Consider the following 21,537-nt stretch of genomic DNA (forward strand, 5'->3'; position numbering starts at 1 on the left):
TTGTAACTCTTGTTCATCAGTGTCAGAACGATGACTCTGATAACATTCTTCAGAGCACCAGATCCTCTTCACTGAGAAGTCACTGACATTGGGTGGAATTTTCTAACCATGCTCGCCCCAAAATTGGAAAATCCACCCGAGGTCACAGGCATACGATTCCCATAGCAAGTGGGAGAGGGATATTCCCTCCATTGTGTCTCATAGTTCTCCAAATTCAGTCAGTTAAGCCGAGAGGTCAACAGAACTTTTGAAAGCTGGTTAACTTTCAATCCATACTTCCTTCCAATCACAGATTCCAAAGCCAAAGGGAGACTTTACTAAAATCTCCTTGTCGGGATGATGTGCATACTAAACGGGCCTTGAGATCTCAGGAGATTCATCGGAGAGGCATGACGGAACATGAGGACCCTGCGACAGTAAGACGGAGCCACACCATGAGGCGGGACAGTGTTGTGCAAGTAGATCCTTCCCGTACGAGCTCACCTCAGCACTGGGCAGGCAGCGTAATGAGTGAGTTTGAACAGGAGACCATTGTTAGTAAGTAGAACCTTTCTAGAGTTGGTAACTAAATGAGTTGGTGTAGAACAGCCAGCTAGACAGTCCATTTCACCAAGTAGAAGAATGCAGCCATTCACCCTTGCTTTGACACTGAGTCTGACCTCTATTTCATGCAGGTCTCCTGGTTGCTACCAAGCAAAGGAGAGATGCATTCACAGAGGGAGAGAAAAAAAAAGAGGGCCAGTTGACCTATTCTACTTTTGTAGACCTTCTGTTACTTGCTCTAGAAGCATCAGAAGTCCGAGCTCCAAATTGCCTGCTCTGTTGTGGGGAAGTAGTGTGCAAATTAGGGAATGGAAAAGTTTTAGGGAGGCAGGATAAAATGGCTGAGATTTGAATGGGAGCATCCACTGAACTGAAGGGAGCCTATGCTTGCCTTATCCAGCCATGAAATTTTCATAACAGAAATAAATCCATCCAAAACTCAATAAAATGGAGCAGAAGTGGTGGCACAGTGATTAGCACTGCGGCCTCACAGCACCAGGAACCCGGGTTCAATTCTGGCCTCGGGGGACTCTCTAAGTGGAGTTTGTATGTTCTCCCCTTTGGTTTCCTCCAGGTGCTCCAGTTTCCTCCTACAATCCAAAGATGTGCAGGTTAGGTGGATTGGCCATGCTAAATTGCCCCTTAATATCTCAAGTTGCGGTTAGGTGGATTGGCCATAGTAAATGTGGGTAAGATATTCTTTCGGAGAGTCAGTGGAGGCTCACTGGGCTGAATGGCTTCCTTCTTCGCTGTGGGGATTCGATGGTTCTAAGCTTTCAAACAGGAGACATCTTAAGAGAGAACACTTTATATATAAGTGAACCACTGTGCTGGTCAGCCGTGGGGAAACCTAGAATAACTTAGATCATTAAATGTAGCTAGTATGCAGGTGTAGCAGGGAATAAGGGAGGCAAATGGAATTTTGGCATTCATTGCAAATGGAATAGAGTAATAAAAGTATGAAAGTGCCGTTACAGCTGTATAGGGCATTGGTGAGACTACATCTGGGGTACTGAGCACAGTTTTGGTCCCCTTACTTCAGGAAGGACGTAAATGCATTAGAGGCAGTTCAGAGAAGGGTCACCAGATTGATTCCGGGGATCAAGGACTTGTCGTATGAAAAGAGATTGAGCAGTTTAGGCCGGTACTCATTGGAGTCTACAAGAATGAGAGGAGATCTAATTGAGATATGTAAGATGCTAAAGGGGATTAACAGAGTAGATGTAGAGTAGATGTTTCATCTTGTTGGAAATTGAGGAATGTGAGGCCATAGTCTCAGACTAAGAGGTGGTGGCTTTAAAACAGAAATGAGGGGGAATCACTTCGCTCAAAGGGGGGAGCGAATCGTGGAATTCCAGAGTGCAGCGGAAGCCGGAACACTAAACAAATTTAAGCAGGAGATAGGTAGGTTTTCAATGAATAGGGGGTTAAAGGGTTATGAGGAGAGGGCAGGAAGGCAGAGGTGCGGTCCGGATTAGATCAGCCATGATCTTATTGAATGGGGGAGCAGGCTCGAGGGGCTGAATTGCCTCCTCCTGCTCCTAGTTCTTATGTTCTTATTTAAGGTGGGCTCACCCCAGCTGCATTCAGGTGGTATATAGAGTGGAGATTGCTCTAAGTTTCAGATAAATTGATGACCTTGTCCAAGGACCAAAAGACAAATGGCAGAAGAAATAAATGAGTGATACAATCTGGTACAACAAGGAATTTCGTTATGACAGTTGTGTTAAAGTGCATTGGATGGCACAGTGGCTAGCACTGCTGCCTCACAGCGCCAGGGACCTAGGTTTGATTCCTGACTTGGGTCACTGTCTATGTGGAGTTTGCACATTCTCCCCGTGTCTGCATGGGTTTCCTCCGGCTGCTTCAGTTTCCTCCCACAGTCCAAAAAATTAGGTCCATTGGCCATGCTAACAAGCTCCGGAGTGTGGCGTCTAGGGGAATTTCACAGTAACTTCATTGCAATGTTAATGTAAGCCTACTTGTGATACTAATAAGTAAATGTTAAAACTTAGAAAGAAATCGAAATTGCTTTTTTTCACAATGGTCATTTTTGTTGTATTCTGAAGTTGTGCCTTTGAGAAATGAAACAAACCTGAGAAGATGTGTCCTTATTTTATTTAAGGCCACACTGAGTCCGAGCCAGATGTTCAAACCAGCCGCAATGTCTATGTCAAGCAGGAGTACCGACGCTCATCCCTAACCTCATCACCTTTAACGTTCAACCCTAAAGTCCACTACAGTTCCAGTCCTTTGAGTATTCACTCAGCTAGAGAGTGAGTATTGATAAGAATCTCAATGCGTTTTGAAACATATAAGTTGCACTTCTGTGGAACTAAAGAGGAACCCATCAGAAGTTAATTCATGATTTGATGTGGCACCAGCAACAGGATTGCCTTCCCATGCATAAACACTGGCCTGAAGTAATTAACATTCAATTTGGCATTTGGAATGGATTTGCCATTTAATTTAACTGATGTCTGTGGCGTACCCTGTTAATCAGCCAATTAGCTAAAAGCTATCCATTTCCTCAAGTTAAGTTCTGAATAGTATGTCTTGTGGCACAATGGTAGCATCACTACCTCTGGAGCAGAAGCTGTAGGTTCAAGTCCAACGTCAAGACTTGTTGGCCACGGAGAGAGCATTCAGAACTCGGCACAGTGGTTAGCACTGCTGCTTCATGACGCTAGGGTTCGATTCCCAGTTTGGGTGACTGTTTGTGTGGAGTTTGCACATCCTCCCCGTGTCTGCATGGGTTTCCTCCGGGTGCTCCGGTTTTCCCCCACAGTCCAAAGATGCGCAGGTTAGCGGATTGGCCATGCCAAATTGCCCGTTACTGTCAGGGGACTAGCCAGGTAATAGGTCCTGGGTGGGATTGTGGTCGGTGTAGATTTGACGGGCCGAATGGCCTCCTTCTGCGCTGTAGGATTATGATATATGAACATGGTTCAATGGGCTGATAATCAGCTCAGGAATCCTCCCACCACTTCCCCTACAATTGCCCAAAGGCAAAAAAAGTGTGTGTGAAGATATACTTTTAAAAGTTCTGAATTACAATTACTTTGCGAATGAGTTAACCTGCTACAAGCCAGTTTGATATTTTCCCCGTTCCTTTAACTATTTGTATTATAATATTGTGTTTGCAGTGAGGTGATTCAGGCTTTGCAAATGGAAGTCTCCCAACTCAAACAGCGTTTGGAGGAGTCACTGCATAAGCCCCAAGGGGATTCAGAAGAGAAATCATCACCAGTGATGCCTAAACCTCAAAGGCATCTTGTTCACCAGCATTCACCAAAAAGGTCAGCAAGTTGCATGCTCGCTGTAGTTACAAATAGTGCCACAAAGACACAGAAGTTTTGGTTGTCGTTAATACTAACTATCCCCATTTTCATGGAGTGATCGGAATTGAGAAAAAACATTGCTATGAGATATTAAGCTGGGGACCCATTAGCCCTCTGAAATGAACATCAAAGAATCTATGGTACTATTTCAAAGCAGAGCAGTAGATTTCTCCCGCTATCCTGGGCACTGTCTCTGAACCAATACCAGCAAAAACTGATCACCTCATTGCTGTTTGTGGGATTGTGCTGTGCACAAATTGACTACAGCATTTCATTTCAGTACATTGCTTACAAAGCACTTTGGAATGTCTTGAGGTTGCGTTTGGTGCAAGTTATTTTACCAATCAAACTGAGTTCAGTTTTATTCGAGCATGTTTGCTCATATTGAAAGCTTGCTCCCTCCCTCTACCTCGCCATTAGTTTCCTCAATATTATCCAGGTAGGAAGCAAGGGGGTGGCATGATTAGCAGTTAGCACTGCTGCCTCACAGCGCCAGCGATCCTGGTTCAATTCCTGGCTTGGGTCACTGTCTGTGTAGAGTCCGCATGTTCTCCCCGTGTCTGTGAGGGTTTCCTCTGGGAGCTCCGGTTTCCTCCCACAGTCTGAAAGCCGTGCTGGTTAGGTGCATTGGCTGTGCTAAATTCTCACTCAGTGTACCAGAACAGATGCTGGTGTGTGGCGACTAGGGGATTTTCGCAATGACTTCACTGTAATACTAATGTAAGCCTACTTGTGACACGGATAAATAAAATTTACTTTTTCTTACTTTAAGTTATATGATGGAATCCACTGCACCGTGGTTGTTTTAATAAGGAGAATTTGCAGCTTAACTGAAAATTCTGATCATTCATTTAGTGGAATTTTTGCTTTTGTTGCTGTTGAGGACAGGTGGGATTCTCCGATCATGTCCATACCCGCCCCGGACAGCGAGAGTAGAGGTTTTGACATTCAGTGTAATCCTTTGCTTTTGCACCCTTTGACTCTATTAATGATAGGATGCTGTATAGCATTTTTTTTTAAAAAAACACTCTCTCAGCCTTTTGCCAAAGTCAAAATGATGATGAACTTCAGCAAAATTCAAAACAAGATGATGACAGTGAGATGTGTTTACATGTGAACTGAGCTAATTAAATCAGAAGATTCCAGATGATTATTGACAATGTAGACTCCCAAACTCCCTGATTATTATAGCTGATCCTGCACTGACATTGTCCACTTTATTAATAAGGGCATAGAGTATTACAGCAAGATAGTTACACAGTGGCACAGTGGTTAGCACTGCTGCCTCACAGTGCCAGGGACCCAGGTTCAGTCCCAGCCTTGGCTGACTGTGTTGGAGTTTGCACGTTCTCCCCATGTCTCCATAGGTTTCCTCCAGGGGCTCCGATTTCCTCCCGCAGTCCAAAGATTTGCAGGTAAGGTGGATTGGTTATAGTAAATTGCCCCTTTGTGTCCCAGGATGTTCAGATTAGATGGATTGGCCATGCTAAATTGCTCCTTGGTATTCCAAAATGTTAAGATTAGATGGATTGGCCATGCTAAATTGCCCCTTGGTATCCCAAAATGTTCAGATTAGATGGATTGGCCATGCTAAATTGCCCCTTGGTATCCCAAAATGTTCAGATTAGATGGATTGGCCATGCTAAATTGCCCCTTGGTATCCCAAAATGTTCAGATTAGATGGATTGGCCATGCTAAATTGCCCCTTGGTATCCCAAAATGTTCAGATTAGATGGATTGGCCATGCTAAATTGCCGCTTGATGTTCCAAGTTCTGCAGGTTAGGCAGATTGGCCATGGGGGTAAATTCCCACTTAGTGTCCCAGGATGTGCAGGTTACAGCATTAGCAGGGTAAATACATGGGGTTACGGGCATGGGGCCTGGGTAAGATTAAAAAAATGGTGGGTTGGTGCAGATTCGATGAGCTGAATGGCCTGCTAATGCACTGTAGGGATTCTATGATGCTGCCCCTCAAATTACAAAGGAAACTTGCTCCAGGTAAGATTCTGATTTTTTTTTTGAAGGAAACCTACACAGGAGCATTTGGAAAAGACGGAGGGCCACATTTGGAACAAATCCCCAGCAAGTCACAGTGGCTCGAAATTCTTCCCACAGCACAAATCGGAACTAGAAATAAGTAAGTGAGCACAGAGAATTTTAACAAGATAAATTCAGTGTCCACTTCACCCTGATACACCTTTACATTTCCCCATTAGCCACATGTAAAGTTTTGGTGTTACAGCTCTCACAACCTGCACCATCCACATTCATTATGGACCACCCACCTACATTGGGCAAATGGCCCTAACCGTACCATAGGTGTCAAATGCAAAGGTGTCACTTATAACGCATTAAACATTCATAAGCTTTTCCCACCTCATTATCATATTTGTATTTAAGTTGCTCATGGATCATTGTATTTTTGTATGTGTGTATCCTGGCTCTCGATATGTTTTTTCATTCATTCATGGCTCGCGGGCATCGCTGGCTGGCCAGCATTTATCGGCCATCCCTAGTTGCCCTTGAATTGACTTTGTAGCGATTGATATAACTGCGTGGCTTGCTAGGCCATTTCAGGGGGCAGTTGAGAGTCATCCACATTGCTGTGGCTCTGGAGTCACACATAGGCCAGACCAGGTAAGGACTGCAGATTTCCTTGACTTATTTGCTTGCCATGTAGCTGATGTTTGATTGGTGTCACGTCGCTGCGAGGCATTTATCTGCTCACTGGAAGTACTCACCTGATCAAAGGGATCAAGTACTGTCTTGCAAAGCACTTTCCAGCGAGTGCCAAAGACAGGATCCTAGAGTACAAATTAGGGCTGCTGTACACCAAATTTAGACGCAACTTAAAAAATTGAAGTGTTTGCGGCTCACTTCATAACTTCTTTTATTCATTTGTGGGACATGGGCATCACTGGCTGGCCAGCATTTATTGCCCATCCCTACTTGCATTTGCTCAAAGGACAGCTGAGAACCAGTCACATGTAGGCCAGACCTGATAAGGACGGCAGATTTCTTTCCCCATAGAGCATTAGTACACCAGATGGGTTTTTCCGACAATCGGCAATGGTTTCATAGTCATCAGTAAATTCTTAATTCCAAACAAGTTAAGTTAGATATGGTGAGCATTCCGGTCATCAACCATTGGATGTAACAGGTTGTGTTACTCCTGATGTTGTAGATGAACAAAATGATTATAGTCAAACATAGAACAGAGTGCCAGCTACTCATGCTGGGGAGAATCTTATCTTCTGTAAGAGGAAACAGCTCCTGTGATGAAACTGTGTTCACCCGGCTAGGGAACTCTTAATCACAGCTTAAACAACCAGACATGAAATTCTTCTGGCTGCAAAAGTGAGCATGTTGTGCCTCAGATACAAGTATTAGGCTGGCGTTAACCTGAATTGTGGAGATTGGGCAAAATCAAATTTATTCAGATCTTTTATACTAATTGAGTGAAATATTGTCCAAACCTCTCAGACATTCATTAACATAACCTCATTCATGCAAACGAGCAGAGATTGTCTGTGTTTAAACCCATTCTGATTGAACACACATTTATGTAGAAAGCCTTGTACGCAGGAAGACCAAAGTATTTCTGGTGTTTAATGAATTCTTTAGACTATTTGTTTTTCTTTAATTTCCCTGACTGAGGCCAAGAGTGTATTTTTTAAAGTAAAGTTAAAATTTGTTTATTAGTCACAAATATTTTACATTAACACTGCAATTAAGTTACTGTGAAAACCCCCTAGTCGCCACACTCTGACGCCTGTTCGGGTCACTGAAGAAGAATTTAGCACGGCCAATGCACCTAACCAGCACGTCTTTGGACTGTGGGAGGAAACCAGAGCCCACAGGGGAAATCCATGCAGACGCAGGGAGAACGTATAAACTCCACACAGACAGTGACCCAATTGAGCTCTGGTCCCTGGCACTGTCAGACAGCAACGCTAACCACTGTGCCCCCCATTTTGTATCTTGTATCTAGCTGTTTTTTGTATCTTTGAATGCATGTCTACAGCACCGAAATGATTTATATTAACAATTAAAAACTCCCTGCTTGGGATGACTTTTTAAAAATTCATTCATGGCACATGTGCATCACTGACCAGCATTTATTGCCCATCCCTAGTTGCCCAAGGGCAGTTGAGAGTCAACCACCTTGCTAGGTAGGCCAGATGTAAGTCATGTGTAGGCCAGATCAGGTAAGGATTTCCTTCCCTAAATGACATTAGTGAACCAGATGGGTTTTTCTGACAATGGTGTCATGGTTATCAGTTGATTCTTAATTCAAGATATTCTTTATTGAACTCAAATTCCGTCCCCTGCTGTGATGGGATTCGAACGCGGGGTCCCCAAAACATTAGCTGAGTTTCTGGATTAATAGTCTAGCGATAATACCACTGAGATATCGCCTCTCCTCTGTGCTGTGCTACGGTATCCAACACTTTCCTTACTTAATTGGTACATGTATGTTTTCTTAATTGCGTTATTGGAGTGTTCGAGGAAAGGAAATTCTGACTGGTTTCGGAATGATTAGGAGCATTGTGATGTTCATTTTGGTTAATGAATCCTTTGATTGATTTGATTTTATTTGATTTATTATTGTCACATGTATTGGAAGGCAGTGAAAAGTATTGTTTCTTGCACAATATACAGATAAAGCATACCATTCATAGAGTACATACGAGAGAAAGAAAGGAGATGGTGCAAACGTAGTGATAGTCATAGCAAGGGTGTAGAGAAAGATCAGCTTAATATATGGTAGGTCCATTCAAAAGTCCAATGGCAGCAGGGAAGGAGCTGTTCCTGAGTCAGTTGTCAGAGTTACGATGTAGAGCTCAGGAGAACTGTGCTCCATGAATGGATCTGTAGGTAGCTTTACTTTTGGCAAGGTCGTAGATGTTCAGCAGCATTTTAACTGGCAGAGTAGGATGGAGGGAGGGAAGATTGAAGTGCGGGTTAAATCCCCAAAATATGCTTAACCTGCCGAAAACCCAACACGATCCAGGGAACGTTTGGAGGCATTTGGGAAACACCCCTGAAGATATCGGGGTGGGATTTTACGGCTATTCCTGACGGCCGGATCATCTGGTCCCACTAACGGTGATGATCCCACCCCTCCCCACCACAGGTTCCCTGGCTGAGGAGGGGGTGAGCAACAAGAAACTCCGTTGACAGCAACAGGTCCGGATGATCCCACCGCCAGGTAATGGCAGACTACCTCTGCTGCTGCAAAACACACTCCAAACAGGGGCTGCGCAGTGTGGGAAATCCTGCCCGGTGAGCCTCTTACGCAAACACACTAAGAGACAACTAATTCAGCGTTTGGGTTTTGAGAACCGGTACGTGGATATCCTGAGCTGTATGAAACTCACACCAGTCAATAAGGCGAGAGCACAGTTGGGGTTCACTGCTTTGTGAAATTGACAGGCTGATAAGCCTTGGAAGAGTGAAATTGCACAGTGGCTTACTTGCCTAAATTAAAGACTTGTGTTCACAGCACTGTTCTGTCCCAGTGCAGAGGGATCTGGGTGTCCTTATTCATGAGTCACAGGGAACTAGCACGCAGATAATAAAGAAAGTGAATGGAACATTTGCATTTATAGCCAAAGAAATAGAATATAAAGGTAAAGATGTATTGTTATAACTATACAAGGCATTGGTGAGACCGCACCTGGGATATTTTGCACAGTTTTGGTCCCCTTATTTGAGGGAAGATATAGTGGCATTGGAGACAGTTCAGAGGAAGATCACTAGATTGATTCCAGAGATGAGACTTTGTCGTATGAAGAGAGATTGAACAGTTTAGGCCCATACTCTCTGGAATTTAGATAAATGAGGGGAGACCAAATTGAGGTATCAAGATGATAAAAGGTATGGATAAAATAGACATGGAGCAGATGCTTCTTCATGTGGGGCATCCTAGGATGAGAGGTCATAGTCTTAGGATAAGGGGTAGCAAATTAAAACAGAGGTGAGGAGAAACTACTTCTCCCAATTTGTGGAATTCGCTACCTCAAAATGCGATGGATGCTGGGACAGTGAGTAAATTTAAAAAGGAGTTTGACAGATTTTTAATTGGTCATGGGTTGAAGGGTTACAACATATGAGCCATGATGGAATGGTGGAGCAGAGACGATGGGCCAAATGGCCTAATTCTGCTCCTATATCTTATGAGCTTATGAATTATCACACCCAGGCTCGGTAGTTGGTCGGACAAGCTGGCTGCAGAATGTCTGATGCTGATACTGTGACTGACTTAAATAGCCACAGCAATGTCCATTTCCCTGAGAAACATGTTCACACTCCAATCCCAGAAACCCGCCACTGTGCTCAGCCTGGATTTCAGCCACCGTTCTCTCAGGTGCTTGTCCCTCCTGAAAGCAGCTTGGGCATTTCACAATCAAGAGTGTCTTTCCCACATGCCTTTTCTCAATCTTCCCAATGGTAAATGGAAATACTAGACCGAGACAAAGCCAGGTCTGACTTTATTGAACTGCCTTCGCCTAGAAATGGCAAGCCAACTTGCGGAGTAACAGATTCAATCAAATCTCACTTTGATTCGACTTAATGCAGAAGTTTTGGAAAGTAGGCCAGGCTCTTGCTATAAATGAGTTTGAGAAAATTGCAACAATGAAATTTGAGTCAATGCTCGAAGAGGGGAGAGGAGGACAGATATTTGTGAGTCAAAACCCAATCAACATTCAGGACTTTGAAACGTATTTTAACAAGAATTGTTGGACTTCCTGGATGGATCAGAAAGTTCAGTGGCTAAGAAGCTTATCTTACAGACCAAGAAGTTCCCCTGTTCAATCCCTCGTCTCAGAGTTAGATGATCTTAGTCTGGGTGCAAGTTGTTGGACATTCGAATTAGTCTCCGTAGTTCTGTAAGAAGTCTCACAACACCAGTTTAAAGTCCAACAGGCTTATTTGGAATCACGAGCTTTCGGAGCACTGCTCCTTCATCAGGTGAGTGAAGAGGTGGGTTCACAAACATGGCATATATAGACAATTGCAAGGTAACAGTTGGAATGTGAGTCTGTGTTAGGGAAGCCAGGTGTTTACAATGTTTGAGTACAGCGACATCTATCATCAAGAATGACAAGGACAGCAGATGCATGTGACCACCACCTGGAAGTTCCCCTCCAATCAACACATCACCCTGGCTTGGGAATATATCGCCGTTCCTTTACTATCACATGGTCAAAGATCCAGGAACTCCCTCCCTAACAGCACTGTGAGTGTACCTACACTACATGGACTACAATGCTTCAAGAAGGTGGTTCACCACCTGCTTTCCAAGAGCAATGAGGGATGGGCATTAATTCTGGCCTATCCAGCGATGTCCACATCCCGTGAAAGCATGAAAAAAGTGGTCAGCAATCTGGCAGATGGATTTTTTGCTGTTTCCCAATGTCCTCTCTCAAAGCCACTGAAATGCCAATCACCCCTTGTTCTCTTACACAAGGAGCCCACCAGTCCTTTAACTCAGATGCTCACTATGCACTTGGCAGAAGATTATGCCCAACAAACAACGACTGAATTCTGGTTTTGTTAAAGAAATGAGTTCTTCTTTAATGCAGTTGTCTCTGACATGATCAACCTGCCATTCAGCCTATCGAGTCTACACCAACAATAATCCATCTAGTAATCTCGCACATTTACCCCACTAATCCACCTGACCTACACTTCTTTGGACACTAAGGGGTAATTGGCATTGCTAATCAACCCAACCTGCACATCTTTGGAGTGTGGAAGGAAATCGGAACATCCAGAGGAAACCCACACAGACACGAGGAGGATGTGCAAACTTCCACACAGTCACCCAAGGTCAGAATTTAACTTGGGTCCCTGGTGCTGTCAGGCAGCAGTGCTAACCATTGTGCCACTGTGCCACCCATTTACCTTAGCTTGAAAACATTGGTCAGGATTTTACGTGACCACTGTGTGTCTCCCCCGACAGATGCGGCGGACCATTTAAATTGCCATTTACTTTGGTGGGACCATATATCCTGCTGGAGCTGTGGAGGGTGCTGTAAACTCCTGACTATTTACATGGTAACACTGCCTTGTGATAGGGAGAATGGCCACACGCAAGTCTTTCCTCTCTGTAATGGAATGACTTGTCTTGTTAGTATTGCTGGTCAGTGCCTGAAAGTTTGCCTTCAGTGTCGCTTGGTATTCAGAAACCTTTGACAGAGGAAAATTAATTTGTTGGTGATATATAGACTTTGATGAATGTTTGAGGGATCAATTGAGTTTTAGTGAACTCAACTCCAGCTCTATAAAGTAGGAGCCTTGTAAAAACTAGTACAACAATGTCTAGCATTGTAAGGGTTTAAAAGGTTCTGAATTTTACACACCTTTTAATATCGAATGTTTTATTGCTAACACAGAAAGGTCCTCATCACATCATCATCCTATTCAACGACTCAGTGAGAAAACAGAGACAGAGATTAAAAAGACGTTAGTCCCAGAAAAGAGAAGGCAAGACAGCGTGAAACACTCCAAGTTCAGAGCTGAAGAAATAAACTCTGGTTCAGTGCTAAAGCAGAAAAAGGCGACGGGGGGAGGGAACCAAAAATCTCATTGTTCAGAAACTTCCTTGCATCTGAACGGGAGTAAGCTTGATCTGAGGCGCGAGATTGTGGAGGAGCAGAGGAGGAACAATAAGTTGCTGGAAGAACTCATTGAAGTACATAGTGATCTCAAAATGTACTTCCAGAAAATCAGCACTTCACTCGGGATCATTGCACCCAACTTTTATCATCACAGGCATCGCAAGCCGGAGTATTGTTACCTTTGAAATCAACACACGTGTCAATCAGAATATAACTCATCACTGCTCATGAGGTCACCCCAACAATCACTACCATCCACCCTTGAAACTACCAACTTCTCACACACACAAAAACACACACACACATCTACCCACATACACACACACATACACATCTACCCACATACACACACACATACACATCTACCCACATACACACACACACATTTACCCACATACACACACACAAACACACACACATGGATCCACAAATGTGCATTCACCATCGTTGCCTCTAGCACATATTCTGAAAAGGACCGTATCCACCTTTCTCACAACCATTAGCTGCATTGGTTTGGTCAGTTTATTCTGTTTATTGGTACCAATGATACAGAAACCAAAATTAAACTAATGCACGGGGCCAGTGTGCCAATAAGCAGCTCCCCCTACAAGTTGCACCAACAATCGTCAGATTACCCAGTTCAAAGTGCTCCCCTTGCGCACAATCAAACTTCGAAAGGACAAAATCGGTATTGTAGTGCCGAGTGTTTCCAGTAGGAATTCATTGGAATATTACGCACCCACGATCACATTCTGCTGAAACATTGGTGATAACACTGAAGAGCTCCTGGTAAAGCTTTGGAAGTGAACATTGACTCGAAAATACGCTCGTCAAAACTGACAACTTCTGCCCCACTATGCTGAAGACAAGCGAATTTTGCATTCATCATGATAATAAAGTTCATGTCATACCCTGTGATAATGCTTTGTGCTTCTTTCTTAGGGAAATAAATCAGTAAACTGAGTCTTCAACTTTCCAAAATAACATTTAGTGACTACTTATTCTTTGGCTCCCCATCCCCACCCCTCCTTGCTGACTACCCCATCAACTTACACTCAGTTGCACTTCTGCTTGGCCTGTAATGCCTGGCTAGTAATAAAAGATGGCCCGTTCTTTGGTCAAAATTGCAGCCAGTGTGAGAAATTAGTGACGGCGCTCAAACTGTTGGTCAGATCGGGCAGAGATGTTTGATTGTACCTTATTTTTTGTCACAAAATCATCCAAATACTTTTCATGTAAATATGTTGGGTTGAGTGTTGACCCTGCTGTCCCTTTGCCCGGTGCGATGTGTAGAAAGTAAAAAGAAAACTTGGTGAATTTTGAGAACAGTAGGGGCTCTTTGTGGACACCTAACAGTCAAAGGCTGGTGCAGGAAGGAAAATAAGGAAAGAATGCAAGAGATTTAGGAAGAAGGAAAAAATATAAGAAGGCCAGAATTTTACCACCCCGCTTGCCCCAGGAATCGGAGCGGGTGAGAGGTGGAACCATGGAAAGGTTTGTTGACCTCGGGCGAAATTTTACGGTTTTGGGACGAGCAAAGCTGTAAAATCCCTCCCTAAATGTCTGTGTCATTAATGAGACGAAATTTTCAAAATGTCTATGGACATAAAATCTCTTGGCTAATATTCTGAATTCACTAAACTTGCCTCCAGCCGGTGTATGTTATAAAAGGATGGGCAATAGTTAATTTAACAATGCATCCATATTATCCAGTTTGTTTCTGTAATTTTTTCTTGTATGGAAAATAATCATTCAGTTCCCCTCCAAGCCATGGCCTAGTCAAAACAGAAAGACTGGTATTGTTGTGAGTTATACCTCTACATAACAACATATCTGACAGGAAGCTACTTCTAAGGTAGAGAAGGCAGGGGAATGGGGTTGAGAATCGTATCAGCCATGATCGAATGGCTGACCAGACTCGATGGGCCGAATGGCCTAATTCTGCAACTTCAAAGCTACAATGTCTCAGCCCCTTAACTCGCCTGTGGCATTGTCTCTCCACTCTCTTGGCCTTCACAATGTTGCTGACACCTAAGAAACATAGGTGAGCTTAAAAAAGTTTAACTCCACAAACTCATTCACTCCACAAACCCACCCTGTTAAAGACCCAAAACCACCAAAGGAGAAGTTCTGCAGAAGTAATCCCCAACTCCCTAATGTCACCAGCAAAACTGCAAAACTTCACAAACCTTTTCACTGGAGAATGCTTCCTAGGCCACAGTCCCAATGGTTACCCATGGATTATTTATCTTCACCTATTAATCTCAATCCCACCCAAAGCAGATAAATACCCAGCTCTTTTTGGAAATAGCTGATTTCTCTCTTTTCACGAACATTATTCCTTTCCTTGCATCTGTTTGATCAGTCCCATCGGTCAAGTGCCCTCCAGTATTCTCACCCAGTATCCATTGCCTTCAGGGAGATCTTTGGCAGTAAGGGTCAGGGGCTCATTTGTTCATGAGCTCAAAATAGTCCTTGCCCTTCTCTCATACCTACATTCGCAGGGTCACAGGAGCAGAAAATTAGGTTAACATTATTCCCCCTCTAAAACCAGGAGACTATTGTTTCATCCTGATCAATAGTCTGTGCCTGACACACAGTATCACTGAACCGACCACTCTGAAACTTCTAAACTCTGGGCAGTCTAGGCTGGATGGCACTTTCACACATTCACTCTTCTGTGAGCAATATAAAATCCTTTTTGTCTCAGGTGAAGGCCCATTGCTTTCCATATCTTTGATTTCTGATTATGCGCTATTAGTCCTAGTGAACAGGTTACTTAATGTCTGTATCATTGGACGCCACATCCTGAACTACTTCTCTCTAATGAAAAGCAAACAAATTTTACGTGTCGTCTTTCCTCCTAATCTTAAATCTCTAAAATCGAACTAATTTCACGAGCGTTACTCAGTTTTGAGTTTACTACCGAGAGGTTTGATAAGATAAGCAAAAAGAAAATGCCTCCACTTGTAGCAGTCTGGTGGCACAGGTAAGTGCTGGAGGAGCAGTGCTCCGAAAGCTCGTGATTCCAAATAAACCTGTTGGACTTTAACCTGGTGTAGTGAGATTTCTTCCTTGGCTAGAGGAAGTGCTTGTTGCTGTATTGCTCCCTGTCCCCCCAGCGTTTTACTATTTTGCAGACTTTACCCACGCACCGCAAACCTCCGACCTTGTCCGTGGCTGGAATTCACCGGTGCTGCTGCAGTGAATAGAGTTCTGACTGAAACGCCAAATTCTCCATTCTCACTGGCAGTGAGGCGGGCATGAACAAGATCGGAGAATCCCGCCCAGCACTTCCTCGTAACAATAACAGAGACAAAATGCAGAAAGCGCAAAGTAAAACTTGAGATAGTAGAGGGAGAGACAAAGCTTCACATGGGAGATCAGATTTTGATAACAAAATGACACAAAAATAATACGGAATCATTTGCCTTCTGAGTTACTGGATATTTAACCATTAGATTCAATTGTTATGTGAATTCTGTTTGATGGTTCATTTGCTGATAACGCTGTTGTAATATTACCATTAGTTCTTTGCAAATTACTTCACGTTGCCTTTCTCCTGTTCTTATGTCATGTAGTTAATCCGTGGTATTCTGTTGTACATACACCACACATTGTCTGAAACTTCTCTTCAGTGGAATCATTAAATTGCGTAAAGAAACTGAGGTTAAAAATAGCAGAGAGGTATTTCTGATGAATGTGTTTGGTGTACACTAATGTACACAGTATAATCTCAGCACTGTAGCTTTCATAGTCTACCCTAGAGTACTATATGAATGGTAGATGCAATCAATCAGCTCCAGCCTTGAGTCAATATCAATGCTTACCATTTACAATTGTGCTCATACTATCTGCCACTCCCACACAAGCCCACTTATCTCTCGGTTTCTGTACGTCCCTCCCAGACTGAGGCTGTGGAGAGAAACCATTACGTTTATGGACTGAGAACCATGAGATGTATAGGTGTTGCACTACTGCAGAAATAACTGTTGCAATTATCTCCCAAATCACAAAAGAGGATAAAAGAGCATTCAACATCCAGCACAGGATAAGATTAACAGAGAGAAGTAAAAAGAAAAACATCAAGTGTTGGGAATATTTTGCCTTCACTAATATCATCCTAATTATGCTTTTTCCAGGCACTGAATCAGACACATCTTCATCCGTCGCTCAACCTCTACCTCCTGGTATTTCAGCTAATCCGACAAGCAAGACATCATCTTCTCATGAGAGACCTAAACGCCGGCCTTTTAAATTCAAAGGGCCATATACAGGTAAAAGGGCCAAGAATTTTATTATAGATTGAAGAATGAAACCGTTGACTAATTAATCTGCTAATGCTTCTCTGATGTCCTAGCTGTCAGACAATGATATAATGTTCCATAGAGGCCAGGTGTGTTCCTGTTCCTTACCCTCTGACTAGATTGTTGTGGATCAGGTGGATTCTTAGTTTTACCCTCCCAATGGAATATCAGGATACGGAGGCTTGTATTCCTCGATCCATTTAGACATCCAGGAATTTGATATATGGATACCATCTTGCAAAAGTGTCATCAAATTGCCATGGATAAAAGCCTGTAATCTTTATCACATGCAGGGGAAGCAGTGGCGTAGTAGTACTGCCACTGGATTAGTGACTGGGGGCCAGATCTGGGGACCCACATTCAAATCCCACGATGGCACATGGTCAAATTTGAATTCAATTTTAAAAATCTGGAATTAAAAAGTCTACCATGAAACCATTGTTGATTGTTGTAAAAGCCCATCTGGTTCATTAATGTCCTTTAGGGAGGATAATTTGTCGTCCTTACCCGGTCTGGCCTACATGTGACTCCAGAGTCACTGCAATGGTTGACTCTCAACTGCCCTCTGAAATGGAAGCAAGTTAGGGATGGACAGTAAATGCTGGGCCCAGCCAGCAATGCACCCCAAAAATGAATTGAAGAAACACATAAAGACAAAAGACTGTAGATGCTGGAATCTGAAACAAAAACAAAAAATGCTGGAGAAACTCAGCAAGTCTAACAGCATCTGTGGAGAGAGTGTTGAGCCAAATGGAACCAATAGGGAATTGGCTCTATTCTCTCTCTCTCTTCACATAATGAAGGGACAGCACTCTGAAAGCTCTTGCTACTGAATAAACCTGTTGGACTTTAACTTGGTGTTGTGAGACTGTGTCCACAGATGTTGTCAGACCTGCTGAGTTTCTCCAGTATTTTTTAGTGTGTGAAAAAAAACACATGGCTGATTGGTGGATCTCAAAGTAAATAATTGCTTATGGTGTTACGGTGGCAAGTTTAGTTCAACCACCTCATGGGAAGATAAGCAGTTCCAATTTCCATTTGCTGCTCCACTTGATGTTTTGTTAGCTCTCAGACTTGTTCATAAATGTTAATCCAGAACTTAAAGCCTGCTGTATTGCACTCTATAACCCTGTACTATGGCACTGTGGTTAGTACCGCTGCCTCACAATGCCAGGGTCCCAAGTTCGATTCCCAGCTTGGGTTACTATCAGTGCAGAGACTTCACGTTCATATATGTCATGTGATAGGCTGGGGGCTACTCTAGAGATTTCTGTCTGCATGAGTTTCCTCCGGGTTCTCCAGTTTCCTCCCACAGTCCAAAAGATGTGCTGTTTAGGTGCATTGGACATGCTAAATTCTCCCTCAGTGTACCCGAACAGGTGCTGGAGTAACTGCATTGCAGTGTTAATGTAAGCCTACTTGTGACACCAATAAAATAAACTTAAACTTAAGATGTCAAGTGGCTCCGATTGCATTTTAACTGAAATCAGGTCAGGTAGAACCAGGTCTGCAAGCGGTGAGAAAGATGATGAGGGCCCCTAAGGTGGATGAAAGACTTTCCTTTGTGGATCCAGGAGTCAATGTGTTCCTCTGGACCCCCTGTGGAAAGTCACTGGTTCCTGTGACCTAGATTCCACTCCATTCTGTTCTGAGATTCACACAGAAAATTGCAGCCCCCTTTGCGTTGGACCCATCTCCTTTCACTCCACGAGGCCCATGTGATTATCTGTTCTGACTGATCAAACGTTGACTGAAGTTTTTGAATGAGCACAGCCAACATTGGATAATTGGTGGGAGGTACCCTTGAGGGGAGAACTACAACAATCAAAATGCAAGTTGTAATGTGAGTTGTCTTGCTTTTGCCGAATGTGATTGGTGATAATTGTCTTCTAGGCACTGATTATAGTTTATTTGTGCCACCGACCTCCATAGAGGGTTCTGCAGCTGGAGTACTGTCCTGTCCTTACTGCAGAGCAACCCGAGCACAGATGGCTGGTGAGTCCAATCTTCAAACCTGTTTTTCAGTTTCTGGCTTCCCCAGATTAAATTACAAGCGTTGAATAAACGTGTCTTGAGAGTGAAGCCAAGGAGAGTGTGACAAGAAGCTTTGTGTTACTATTTTGTAAGCATCTGCCAGTTTTTAAACAGCGGAATGTACTAATTGGCAGAATCATAGAATCCCTACAGTGCAAACGGAGGTCATTCAGCCCATCGAATCTTATAGGTATTATAATCCGATGTGGCAATTTGCCCATTCCCTGCTGCTCCAATGTCTCCCAAACCTTGGGCGTCAGGACTTAATGAAATAAATAAGCAATATTAAAATTTTACCCATCGTGGACAGTATGGTGGCACAGTGGTTAGCACTGCTGCCTCATCGTGCCAGGGACCTGGATTCAATTCCGGCCTCTGGTCACTGTCTATCTGGAGTTTGTATATTCTCCCCAAGCCTGCAAGGGTTTCCCTCCACACTCCAAAGATGTGCAAGTTAGGTGGATTGACCGTGATAAGTTACCCCTTAGTGTCAGAAAGATTAGCAGGGTAAATATGTAGGGTTACAAGGATAGGGCCTGGATGGGATTGGTGTCTGTGCAGGCTTGATGGACCGAATGGCCTCCTCTGCACTGTAGATTTTCTGAGATTCTGTCACTGCAAGCCAAAATCTCTCAAGTTGTCCAGTTTTAATTAATGTTGCTCTGGTCCAATTATCTTCATACAATTTTGCTATTTCATTGCAATGAAAGTGAGGATTTGACATCTCTCAAGGTAAAATGGCCTCATGTCGAAGATTTTAATTTATTGTTTTAGCAATTCCATAGTATGAATATTACAATAGACAGCAAGGCTGGTTGTAGATTTGACCAGTATTGTTTCTTTAGCAGATTCCCCATCAAGGAATGCTCCAGTCTCCACCAGGAATCCCAGGAGGAATTCCTGTCCTGTATGTAAAGGATCTGGAATATGCCAGGACCAAAAATCAGACGTGAAGCTGGAACATGGTAAGGACATTGGAGGTAATAACAAACATAGTTAAAATGCCCAGCTTTATATTGTATAATATGATGTTCATTTTGATATTCAAAACTTCCTGAAGTCACAAATTATACAACCTCCATTGAGAAATGATTTTAGTTTCCTTTAATACATTTTAAACCTAACTAACACTTCACTTGACTTGCTTTCAACGGATTTCATCCTCCCACATGGTGTATGATAGATCAGAAAAATCTAATTCCAGCGACCAGGGTGCCCCTCACCTTCCCACCACCTTCCCCCCACCTGCCCAATGGTTTGAGATCCAGGAGGGGCCTTGAATTGCTACTGTTCAGGAGGCCCAATGGTATTTAAATGCATTTGACACATAATTGGTGAGTATGAGACCTTCCACGCGATCCATAAATGCCGGCTACTCAAAGACCACCCAGCATGATAGGCAAGATATGACTTTGTGGTGTGAATATGGACCTTCAGTCAGTCCATTGCAATGTTTTGAGAGCAGAGCCAGACAGACACATTTTTGTGGCAAGTTTAGCATCTCCCAAATTGAACTCAAATCATTTATTCTGGAGAGTGTATTGAGAAGACTGGACAGGAAGCAAACTTGCGGTGTGGTTAATCAACAGCACCTTAATTTCCTGTCTCAGGTTAATCCTACATTTAATTCCTGCGAAAGGATGAAGCTGCACTAGATAGTAAAGCCACGTCATTTAATCTCTTCCCTGCTCCCTCTGTGTTCACAGTGAAGCTTAGCTGAAGACTTGCACTGTGACGGGCAGCCAGCTGTCACAGGCCAAGATCAAAATTGGTGTACACAGTGAGCTAGAACTGCAAATTTGTCTGATAGGATGCCTGCGAGTTGACATCCTACTTTACATTATGACACCAAGCTAGGGCCTAATTCAATAACTCTGCAGTTAAATTGCTTTCTAAAAGTCATTATTATAGATATTTGACACTATGCATTGCCTGTATAAATGGATAGCAATCTATTGACGAATAAAACTATAAAATGTAGTTATGGGTCCTGTTCCTGAGATTAATATAGAAACATAGAAAATAGGAGCAGGAGTTGGCCATTTAGCCCTTCGAGCCTGCTCCACCATTCTTTCTGATTGGAGCTGATCACCAAATTCAATACCCTAATCCCACCCCCCACCTGCCACCCATATCCCTTGATCCCTTTAGCCCCAAGTGCTATATCTAATTTCTTCTTGAAATCACATAATGTTTTGGCCTCAACTACTTTCTATGATAGTGAATTTAGTGATCAGTGGCTCTCAACCAGTGTGCCAGGAAGACCTCCTTTCCCTCTCCCCCAAGCACCCCCCTGCCAAGTTTGAAAAAGATTCAAAATGATTAAAAGTTCATTTAATTAAACTAAAACTACCCTTCATCTCCAGCTCTGTGGTCAGTATGCCGTAAACGCAATGAACCTCAGGCCTCCCATGCATATGACAGCAGAGAAAGAGCCACACGTGTGCGGTATACATTTTTTTTACATTAGTTAGGCCCATGAGTATGACTGACGGGACTTAGAACTAAAGACAAAAGTCCCCATGTGCACAGACAAAATGCAAAAACTGAAAAAGGGTGCAGAATCCCTGGCAGAAGCAACAGAGTCAACACCAGGTTAAAGTCGAACAGGTTTATTTGGTAGCAAAACCAACTCGCTTTCGGAGCGCTGATTCTTTGTCAGGTGAATGACCTGACGAAGGAGCA

At 43.3% G+C, this 21,537-nt stretch overlaps 1 protein-coding gene across 5 annotated transcripts in view; it reads left to right on the plus strand.

The window, feature by feature from the left end:
- akna (AT-hook transcription factor) overlaps nt 1-21,537 on the plus strand; it is a 168,322-nt gene that overhangs the window by 133,912 nt on the left and 12,873 nt on the right. For 3 of the 5 annotated variants that reach the window (XM_080211889.1, XM_080211894.1, XM_080211890.1), the window contains 7 exons: nt 293-537; nt 2,669-2,819; nt 3,690-3,842; nt 5,909-6,021; nt 16,654-16,788; nt 18,712-18,813; nt 19,698-19,817. In XM_080211889.1, coding sequence (XP_080068015.1) covers nt 293-537; nt 2,669-2,819; nt 3,690-3,842; nt 5,909-6,021; nt 16,654-16,788; nt 18,712-18,813; nt 19,698-19,817 — 1,019 coding nt within the window. The remainder of the gene's footprint in view (nt 1-292; nt 538-2,668; nt 2,820-3,689; nt 3,843-5,908; nt 6,022-16,653; nt 16,789-18,711; nt 18,814-19,697; nt 19,818-21,537) is intronic. The other 2 variants (XM_080211891.1, XM_080211892.1) reach the window with 2 other exon arrangements.

This window comes from Carcharhinus amblyrhynchos, chromosome 25 (genome assembly GCF_965287045.1).
Source record: "Carcharhinus amblyrhynchos chromosome 25, sCarAmb.v2.hapA, whole genome shotgun sequence".
In the NCBI taxonomy this organism is placed as follows: Eukaryota; Metazoa; Chordata; class Chondrichthyes; order Carcharhiniformes; family Carcharhinidae; genus Carcharhinus; species Carcharhinus amblyrhynchos.